This window comes from Lacerta agilis, chromosome 3, assembly GCF_009819535.1.
Source record: "Lacerta agilis isolate rLacAgi1 chromosome 3, rLacAgi1.pri, whole genome shotgun sequence".
NCBI lineage: Eukaryota > Metazoa > Chordata > Lepidosauria > Squamata > Lacertidae > Lacerta > Lacerta agilis.
The window spans coordinates 101,670,808-101,681,939 of NC_046314.1; the positions used below are offsets into that span (position 1 = coordinate 101,670,808).

Sequence of the window (11,132 nt, forward strand, 5' to 3'; positions counted from 1 at the left end):
GCCTCTGATGGCGGCAGTGTCAGTGGGTGTGGTGAGGGGCCTGGGCCTGCCTTTCACGGTGGCGTTGGTGGCGAGGTCCAGCCTGCCTCGTTTGGCGATGGCGGCCGCCTGCCTGTCACAGAGGGAAAGAGAGCGGAGGCCCAGGCTGCCTTTTGTTGCGGCGGTGGTGGTTGCGGCATGTACGGTGGGGTTTGGCAAGAGTGTTGAGGTTCGGCCTGTAGGAAGAGGAGGAACTGGTGGGGGCGACGGCGGAGTTCGGCGGGGGAAGCTTTTGTAGCTGCAGTACCAGTATAGCCGTCACTAGAGGGCGATGTTTCGGTACCTCTCCTGTTGGTTCTTTTCCCAGCATGCCCGGCAGGGTCTGCTGGCTGAGTTTTGAGGTCCAAAAAAGAGGGTTTTTTTACCTTGCATAGGTGTGACATTTGTATACCCCATGTAGCTAGGAACACTCGCGTAGTGGCATGTGGCTTTGTGTCCAAATTTCATCGCTGTTGCTCAAGCGGTTTCGGTGAAAAGTGGAAACCAACGGATATGATGTTATATATTTGATGTTAGCTGCTCTCAGCCCGGTTTTGGCTAGGGAGGGCAGGGTAATAATAATAATAATAATAATGATAATAATAATAATATTTTGCTTCATTCTAGACTGGCTGAAGAATCCGATGACGAGGTGCTAAAGCGGGAAATGGCACCCGCGGCGGAATCTCTCCTGATCTCTGGGGAAAACATCCTCCTGGTTGCTCAGAAGCTTCTCATTCAACCTGATGCCGATAACTTCCTGGAGGAACTGGCTGCATCTGCAAAAAGGATCCTTGTGGAAACAATAAAAGTACAACCAACGTATTTCCAGTTTGTTTAAAACACAAACGGGCTCACTCATCAGTGTTTCAGTGATGTTTTCTTCGCCAGTTAATTGCTACAAACTGCTGGGTGCAACCTCAGGCTTCTTCTATAAGGCATTATATGCCTCCCTAGGCCTTCTTCCTGAGTTAGTGGGGAGTTGGGAGCAGGCCTTGCAGAATCCTGAGAGAGGCTGGTCCCTGCTGGGTGCAGGATGCCGTAACTGGTGGACCATGTTGCTCCTCAGGAAGGAACAAAGCTTGTAGCGTTTACATACATGTCCGCCCAGACTTAATTGCACTGTGAATTTGTATTTATATTACTAGAGACTGCAGCAGACCCTCCAAGTGTCCCTGTTTTTCAGGGACCATCCCTGTTTCCCAGAATCTGATTTGATCCCAGAATGTCTCACTTTTCCTTAGGATGTTCATCAGAGAAATGTCAGAGGGTATGGAGTTATCCGACCCCCGAGCCAAGGAGATAAGTACTATACAACCTTTAGAAGACATCTGAAGGCAGCCCTGTATAACGAAGCTTTTAAATGCTTGGTTATGTTTTTATATACGGTATGTTGGAACCTGCCTAGAGCGGCTGGGGCAACCTCATCAGTTCGGCACAATAAAATTATTGTTATTATTTTTATGGAATACGACGTCCCTATTTTCATTGGAGAAAAGTTGGAGGGTATGCTACAGTCATCATGTTGCTCATGATGGGCAGGCGAGTGGTGGCGGCAGCAACATGACAGGGGGAACATGGCAAAGGCCTGCCTACCTGCTTGCTCACTTCACCTGTTGTTATCACACTGAGGTTCGCCTGGCCACCTAGTGGTGGCCATGCAAACTACAGCATGATGACTTTTTTATAGTATATATAAGAACATGAAATCCCATCTTTGGAACATTAGGAGAGCGCAGGGGAACCTTTTTCAGCCCAGGGGGTCATGTTCCCTTCTGAGCAACCTTCTGGGCACCACCACATGCTGGTGGTGGGCAGGGCCAGATGCAAAAGTGGGTGGAGCGACGGATGTAAATTTCCCCTTTGTGCAGACAGCTAGTTTCTGCACCCACTCGCACACCCCTCCAGGAAAGCAAGAGGCATCATCTGAGTTTAAGGACACATTCTAGCTGGGCCAAAGCACACAAGGTATGAAGCAGGACCAATGAGGCATGTGGCCTGGGTAGAAAGAGGGGCTTGGAAGGTTACATTCAGCTTCTGGGCTTGAGGTTCCCCATCCCTGCATTTAGGATAATGACACTATAAGAGTTGCCAAATAGATTATTGCAACTATGCTGACCTTTTAAAATTTATTTTTACTTTTATTTTAATCCTGACATCAACATTCTCAAGATGCAGATGGTGTTTAGTCTCCCTCACCCAAAATGATTATTCCAATGCAATTAAAATAATAATAATAATAATACATACTTTCTTAATTAATTTACTAGGTCCTCCAAGCAGAAGATGATGCTCTGGTTAGGAAGATAATTCAAGCTGCCCACTGGCTTTTCAACTGCCTCCTTGTACTGGAACCTGCTGAAGACGTATCAGCAATGCTGGTCACTTTCCGCAGCTTTTCGGAGGCTTTGTTGCTGCTGACCAAATTGACAGAAAGACTTCTTTGGGATCTGAAAGAATCTTGTCGGAAGCACTTGGCTCAAACCCTACAGCTCCTTAAAAACTGCATTCCGATGCTGTACACAGCAAAACTCAGCAGTCTAAAGCACCCCGGTGATGAGCAAGTGGAAATCTCAAAAAGCTATATTTTTGGCTTGGCAAGAAGCACAGTGAAGGAATTGATCTCCCAGCTGAGGAACAAGGTGGGAACAAAGAAACTACATGAAAGAACCGGGCTCTTTCCTCACCATTTGCACAATGTTTTGAGCCTCCTGTCCAGACCTCAGTCTAACAAGGGTGAGATAAGCTTCCTTGTAGAATCGCTGGTATTCTACTGCATGCTGTTAGCTGACTCATCGAGAGGACCTGTGAAGCTCAATCTGGTCCAGCACTGTCATCGCCTCCTGAAGTTCAGAAAGATGATTTCCACAAATGAGGGCACATTGGAGGGTTTACCAGTGGAAAACCAGAGAGGGGGTAGTATAGAAGAGAAATGTTCTGCCATGAGAGCAGAGATGGAAAATCTTGATCAAGCAGTACGTACTGCTGTTCTCTATCAGGTTTTGGACAATTTTGTGGAGACCAAAGGACCCATGAAGAGGTTGGTGGAAGCTGCCATGCAACCATGTTCCCCTGCTGAAAATGGAGGATTCCTAAGAAAACTGAAGCCTCTCGCTACTGAATTCTTCAACCATTCCAACCAGATGCTCAAAGCGGCAAATTTTGTTCTAGTCACCTGCACCGAAAGGAGAACCATTAAGGGCATCGAAGGCTGTGTAGACCATCTGAGTAGACTTCTTGCCACCGTGCCTTCCCTTCTCTGTGAAATGAGCCACCCTCCAGGTCGTAAGGATGCACCTGAAAAATTGCACTTCCTGTGTCAGACGTGGTTGAGCACGACCGAAAGCCTGCTGATGTGTTTGGACAAAGTAATTGATCTGCGTGAATTCCTGGGATTATGTCTGCAGGACATGGCGGAGCACAAAGCAAGGAGTGAGAAGGCCTTAGAGGAGCAGCAATCTGGAGAGTTTTCTCAGCACGCATCCAGCCTTTCCAAAAGAGCGGTGCAAGTTGTTGAGTTTATTAGCAGACATCGGGACAGAGCCAGAGATCCCATTTTCCGGAATGGACTGCTGGCTTTAATTAAGCAACTGGAAAATGCCATACCGCAGGTGAAAGTCGCTGCAGATCAGTGTCTGGCAAGAATGGCTAGTCTGCAAGCCAAAGATGAATATTCAAAGAGGGCAAAAGATTTGATGGAGGCTGCTTGCAATGTCAGACTGGGACTGGATGAGTGCAATCAGCCAGATATTCTCAGCCCACTTCGGGAGGGTGTTCGAAGCAGCATTATTTCCAAAGATATTCCAGATTGTTTCACTCCCCAGGACCTTATAGTGCTTGATACACAAAGCACCACAAAGCAAAGTAGTTCAAACAATTCAGAATTACTGGAAGAGCTCTCAGGCTGGTCTATCCCTGTCCACAGTTCTTCCTCCCCAAATCCTAGTGGCACTGATTTATTTTCTGAAGGTGCAAGTGGAAAGATTGATATGCACACTCTGATCAGCGAGATCATAGCAGCTACAAAGACACACAATGTCACAAGCCTGAACAGTGCTTGCTCTGACTTATTGGAGCTTTCCAGTTGTTGGGTTGACGCTGCTAAAGAAGCCTTGCAGGTTTCTAAGCTGCCTGTGTCAGAGGAACTGTTGCAATACAGAGAAATAGTGACATTAATCCCTTGTCTTATTAGCTCAGCCAGAGAGGTAGACTCAAACTCTATTCCTTGCACAGAGACACTTCAGCAAACAGCAGTTTTGCTCTCAGAGAGAATTGATGCAGTTAAGCAAGGTCTGGCCATTGTTGCAAGCTCTTGGTACAGCCTGACTAGGCAGTTAATTTGCGTTCGATCCTCGTCTGAATTTTCTGACAATGCTAAAGTGTTAGGCGAGATCATGGAGATTTTACAGGCTCTTGTTCAACTGGCTGGCAAAGCCACTCGTATAGAACACGGTGAGGGGCTCCCCGAGCTTCCCGGACTTCACGAAACCTTTCTGCGAGTTCAAGCTAAATTAATTTGTGTGCAAGCCAGGACAAAACTCTTGCTTGAAAAGGCCCTGGCTGTTAATCAGCCCCACTCCAGCAACAAAGCAGAGCTGGAGACATTGGATGCGCATTGCCTCTTGTGGTCTGTCACCATCCAAGCATTCCTAAGCTCTGTAGACCAGTTTATAGGAAGAGACGTATTGTCCTTAACCGAGTTGCGAGACAAAACAAAGCACCTGCTCTGCTTGCGGAGCAGCCTGGCAGCAGTATCAGAAAGTTCCCTTCGAATACAGGAAGCAAGCAGGCTGTTGCTTCTGTCGTGTGCTGAACACAGTGCTAAGCACGAGGTTACAGCACTAAAGGAGCAGATGAAAACACTGACATACTCCCTGCTTGGAGTTGCCGATGTTCTGACTGCCTCCCCGCTGCCTGCACCCAATTTGTCGGTTCGTTTTGAGCTTCTCCAAAGGGAACTTGCCCTAACAGCCAAAGTCCTTCTGCTTCAGATGAGTGTGATCAATGGAGAATACTTGAGTAGCATCCGAAGCATCATCAGCCGAACCCAGCCTGTGCCACGTGGCAGTGAAGGCGACAGGGTCCAAATCGACAAGGAGGCCTTTGAGAAAAACGCGGATGAGCTCCGGGCAAATATCCAGATGGTCAAAAAGACTGTCGGTGATGCTCTGGAGAGCCTTTCTTCTGAGGAACTGAAAGGGAACTTACTCTCCACGGCAGACCACCTTCTGCTCCTCACCGATGAAGTGATCAGGAGAGCTGGGGAGCTCCAAAGCCAGCTAGACAAGGAGCATCTTCTCGGAGACAGTGTTTTATACGAGTGGTCTGCTACAGCGGCTTATCTTGTGAAACAGCTTCAGTCCACAAAGGGTGCGAGTGAAGCAGCCGTGGAGCGCGTGAGGAGGTGCTTGCAAAACAAGGAGGGGCACATGCCTTCCAGCCAATCCTCCTGTCAAGTGCAACCCCCCTTACAGAAAGAACTGGGCAGCGCAAAGGACCAGAGTCCTGTGACACCAAAGCTCAAAGCCACTAAGACTGGGCAAGGCCTGTTGCTTGCTAGGGACGTTACCAAAACGGTAAGATGGTTCCAGGGGCGTAGCAAGGGGGGGGCGAGGGGCCGGGCCGCCCCGGGTTCCATAATGGAGGGGGTGACAAATTATCAAGGAACAATTTTTTTTGGAATTTTTTTTTTTGGAATTTTTTTTTAAATGCCTGCTCCGAAGGTCCTATCTTCCTATACTAGGGATTATATAGCTATATATGAAATTTCATGCATATCGGTTAATATCTTGACCCTCCTCCACCAAAATAGCTGTTCACTTGGCTGTTTTCCTATGTCATGAAAACTGAAATTTCAGTTCAGAGAACACTTACTGTTCCCAACCCTAACCCTGTGGAAAGCCATCTAATTAGACTATAATTTGATTTTGAGATGTTTTTAGGAGGTAATTTAATTGTTGTTTGATTTTATACCAATGTTATGTATCTGATGTTAGCCACCCTGAGCCCGACTGCCCAGGGAGGGTGGGATATAAATAATTTTTTATTATTATTACTTACTTGTTATTATTCCTTTGTAAGAAAATATGAAAAAAACATAAAACAATTTTTGCGGGGGGGGGGATCAATGGGGGGGGGTTGACAATAAATTTTCCGCACTGGGTACCACCTGACCTTCCCTTGCCTGGGGGGGGGTTTGACAAAAATTTTTTGCCCCCGGGTACCAATTTACCTTGCTACCCCCCTGGATGGTTCATATCTCCGATAGCTCTTTAGCAGTCATTGAGGATGTGCTTTGGCAATGATACCACATTGCATACCACTGCTTTCTCACTGGTTACATCAGGATACGGTGAGAGGAGTAGAACTACTCCTACTTATTGCAAGATCTTTTCTGAAAAATCCATTCTTCTCTTCTCTTATGGGAAGAGGGTTTTGGAGCAAACAAATATGGGTTTTGTGTTTGGGGGCTCGGAAGCCACCTCCACCTTTCCCTCGGCAATTTACTAGCCCTTCAGCCTATCCTGCTTCTCTTCTGTGACGTGTCTTTTGTGAATCCAACTACCGGTACATCCACAGGGCCCCATGTCCCCCACCTTGGGATAATGTACCCTTCCCCAACTCCAGATTGCTGCCTGGCTGGCTATGCTGGCTGAGGCTAATGGATTAACATGCAAAACATCTGGAGGCACCAGGCTGAGAGGGGGCTGGCTTAGGGAGACAAACATGCAGAACTGGCCAAGCGTTTGCTTGGTAAAAATACCCCCACACCGCTACTTCTCCTAATAAGAAGTATCAACTTGCTGCTGGGGTCTGAAGAGCAACAGGTCATTTTTTTCAACCCACAAAAGAACCTCATTGCAGCAAATCACAAATATGACTATGTCTTCTGGGTTCATGTCCAAGTAAGGTAAAGGTAAAAGGACATCTGACCATTAGGTCCAGTCATGAACGACTCTGGGGTTGCGGCGCTCATCTCACTTTACTGGCTGAGGGAGCCGGCGTACAGCTTCCGGGTCATGTGGCCAGCATGACTAAGCTGCTTCTGGCGAACCAGAGCAGCGCACAGAAATGCCGTTTACCTTCCCACTGGAGTGGTACCTATTTATCTACTTGCACTTTGACATGCTTTCGAACTGCTAGGTTGACAGGAGCTGGGACCGAACAACGGGAGCTCACCCCGTCGCGGGCATTCGAACCACCGACCTTCTGATCGGCAAGCCGTAGGCTCTGTGGTTTAGACCACAACACCACCCACGTCCCTTGTCCAAGTAGAGGCCCCTATTTACTTGTATGCCACTGAAGACTTTAGAAATTGAAACACAATTAGCAGAATATAGTTTTGTGCAATTATTTATATGCATACCTTGTATCTCATTGACATGTTGCTTCATACTCTCTTCGGTAATACCAATGTTTATATATACTTGGCTATCTGGCTATAAGATTGTCCTATATATGTGTCAGGGGGCTGCCTCCGGCAACAGGCAAGGAGTTGCCGGAGCTGTTTAAATATCGCCAGCCCCCGCCCCTGTTGCTAAGCAACTCCTCCTCTTCCAGCGAAGGGATCAGCAGTCCTTCCAGTGGGGAGGGGGAGATGGGAGTGGAGAGTAGGAGCCAGGGCTCTGACAAGGTAGCAGAGCCCTTCCGTCTCCCCATTTGCGCAGGGGGGAAAGACGCAGAGGGGGGAGGCGGGGGTTCTGCGTTCCGCGCCTTTTATGCTGGGGAAGGAACCGGAAGGGGCCAATCCCGGACTCTGCAGAAGGATGAGCTGGACGTCTTTTCTGTAGCTGCACTGTATATAGTTCATCTGCACAATAAAGAAACTTAGTTTAGAAGTTTCTGCGTCAGCCTGGTTACTCATGAGCAGCCGCTGAAAGCCTTACAATATGATTTAGAAATGTATTTTATTTATTGAGTACCCGGATTTCGTTCTTTGCATTTTATCAAGAGGACAGCGCATATATTCTCTAGGCTGGAATTTCCTCTTTTGCTTTCTCCATCAGCCCTGGGAAGATCCACAAAGTGGTTTTGAGCCCAGTCACTCTGAACGCAACTTGAGAGTCAGCGCTGCTGCCTCGCCGGGAGACTCTGGGATGTCGGGGCATGACGGCTGTCCAATTTCACAAGTCACCCAGCAGATGACAACTCAGATGTCATACATGGCCAAGTTTCTAAAAAGGAAGGGGCCAATTGCGGTACTTTTCCATTATTATTCCCCCCCCCCGGGAATGAAGACCAGGGCTCAGAAGGCCACCATATTGTTCCTTCTCAACTCTGGAATTTCTCATTTCTCTACAGTGCTGCCTCTGTTACTCTGCTCTGCAAACTCTCGGAGAAGCTTCACCTATTCAAGAAATATGCCAAGCTGGCTTTCAGGGAGCTCATCTGTGCCTTTTTTTTTTTTTTTTTTTTTTGCTTTCCTTTGCTGTCTTCTGGCTGGTTATGCCTTTCAGATGCCTGTACCTGGTCACTCTGACTTGTCACTCTGGACAACATTGTCCTTAACCTTAGCTGAAATGTTTAAATAGTCCACATTCCCCTCCACATGGAGAATTCTATCAGGAAGAATGCTCCAACCTAGCTTTTCTCCTTAACCTGCTGCCTTTCCAGATCTGGTGTGGGAGGTTTGGGGCAGCGAGATGTTGCTGAACTACAACTCCCACCAGCCCGAGACATTTGCCATGCTTGCTAGAGCCAATGGGAGTTGTAGTTCAGCAACATCTGGAGGACCAAAGGTTCCCCACTCCTGTTTCCAGATGCAGGGAGCTTTTTAAAATTACATTATCCTCAGCTGCAGGTTATAGAAACTGTCTCTTAACTTAAGGCCTGTTCTGAGTTCTTTGGATAAAGTGTGGAGTGTGAATGTATTAGTGGATATCAGGACTGATTTTGTGTTGTGGGGTTTTCTTTTGGAACTGCTTCCCATTTAGACCAAGGAACAACTCATTTCCTGCGCCACACAGATCATTTCTGGAGGGGAAGCCCTGGTAAAGTTTGCCGGCATCATTGCAAAGAACTGCCTAGATGAAAGATGTGCGACCGAACTGCTGTATGCCATGGAGCAAACAAAGACCATTGGCTACCAGCTTAGCATCGTTTCCAGGTAACTGGCTTTTAAACATGCTCTCTGATTCTTTCCAAAGGAGAACATCCTTTGCACAACTTATTGCTAGGGGAGAGATTTATTGCATATCTCTTTGTAGGGCTGAGGAACCTGTGGCCCTCCAGATGTTCATAGCCTCCAGATCTCCTTAGCTGCCTGCCCCCGGGGAGCAGGGATGATGATGGTCTGCACTGGAGGGCAAAAGGTTCTAAGCCCCATTCTAGTGGATGAGGGAGGGAGTTGCAGCAGTGAACACACTTACTGTGAGTTTGTTCTTGTAAATAGGATTGGTTGAGCACTTCAGTGCTGGCTTTTCAGAACTGGTACCCAGGAAAGGTGAATAAGCTTTCTTTAGTCAATTAAAAATAAATAAATTTAATCACCCTTGATCCTTATGTTTACTGGGATGGTTGGCAATGGATGATATGAACTAGCCTTATCGGGGTAGAATTACAATATTACATAAATAAAAGAGTAATCAACAGAACACCCCAAAAACATCCCTAGAGGGAGAGGCAATTTAATCAGAAAAACAATGCATGAGTAGGGCTCAACCCCTCTTCCTCCAGCCACAGAAGCCCCATGTCACACCTTAGGTGCACTGCATAATGCTTTTTCTCTGTACTTCCAAGGGTAAATGCATCAACAGGTAAAAGCAGGTCATCTGCCGAGCACCTTGTGAGCAATGCACAGAACCTAATCCAGGTGGCTCTTCAGATGTTAAAGGCTGCAGAAGCGGCTTGCGTCAAAGTAAGTATGTAACCTTTTATTTACATACAAAGCAGGGGTTTGGGGATCCTTACATTAAAAAGACTATGTGAGAGAGGGGAGTGAAACTCTTCCCTCATTTTACTTCACTGCACTTTGCTTCAAGGCAGGAGTGGCTAGAGTCTAGACCTTTTTAGTTCACATGGACTACATTCACCCTTGGGCCAGTCCTTTTAAAACTAGTTTATATGAACCCATGGTTTCAAGTCGGCTTTAGCCACCAATTCAAATGAACCACATTTTGTCAGTTGTGGCAATGCAACAAGCTTGTGGTTAAGCAAAAGTGGAAGCTTCTGGACCCCTCACAGCTGTGCCAGATGAGAAAGGAGTGAAGAGTGTGTGAACTCAAGGTTTGCTTTGGCTTTTCACATCACATTGAACTACCGGTAAGTTTTTTGATATTGGGATTTGACATACTCAGGAAAGTGAGCATTTTCTCACTCATCTCTTTTGTCACCCACCCTTAGATTGGGAATTGTTTTGCCTGCAACTGCTTAGCATAATTCTAAAGCCCCTGTTTTCTGAATGTATTAGTTTCACTTTCAAACAGCATTACTCTTTCCTTGCTTCACTTTTCTGCAGGGTTTGCGCCAACCGGCCGCTAATTCAGAAGAAGTCGATGTAGCTGCATTTTGCAGCAGGTGGAGGAAAAGTCTATGGTGGCACAGGGCCAAGGAAGCTTTAAATTCAGACAGAGATGAACTGGGACTTCGCAAAAAGGGATCATGGACCGAACCCACATTCACATCCATGACCCAAGAACTATCAGCGCCTTAGTCAGAACTGCTCTAAATCTAAATGCTTTGCTGTTTCTGGCCAGAAGCAGGTTACTGACATTGGTTATGCTCTAACTTGTGGAAAGGGACATCACACTCAGAATAATTTAGTCTGCCCATTATAGTTGCTGTGGACTTAGTGCCCAAGTTCAATGCACAAATGTACTCACCGCTATGGTCACAATTATTCACATGATTAGCTGTTGCCTATCCTCAAAGTTGCAACTCTGCCCTTGTCTTTCAATATGCTTATCTTGTTTGTTTCAGATGGCTTCAACTTCACACACACACACACACACACACACACACACACACAATGTCAGGTAGTGGAAATAATACCAGAGTAGGGAGACATGGGTTCAAACCCCTGCTCAGCCATGACTCTCGCTATATCTCAGGCTAACTTACCACACAGGGATATTGTGGGTAGGAGGAAATGACCAGGTGGTCCAACAACTATATAC

General features: G+C 46.8%; 1 protein-coding gene across 1 annotated transcript; it reads left to right on the forward strand.

Moving 5' to 3' along the window:
* The first annotated feature begins 784 nt into the window (after nt 1-784).
* Nucleotides 785-10,517, forward strand: LOC117044661. Its single transcript, XM_033145470.1, has 7 exons — nt 785-829; nt 2,289-5,613; nt 7,506-7,651; nt 8,025-8,216; nt 8,952-9,124; nt 9,757-9,874; nt 10,443-10,517. The coding sequence occupies exons 2-7, from the start codon at nt 2,394-2,396 to the stop codon at nt 10,515-10,517; spliced, it is 3,924 nt and encodes a 1,307-aa protein (XP_033001361.1). The 5' UTR covers nt 785-829; nt 2,289-2,393.
* The last annotated feature ends 615 nt before the right edge of the window (nt 10,518-11,132 follow it).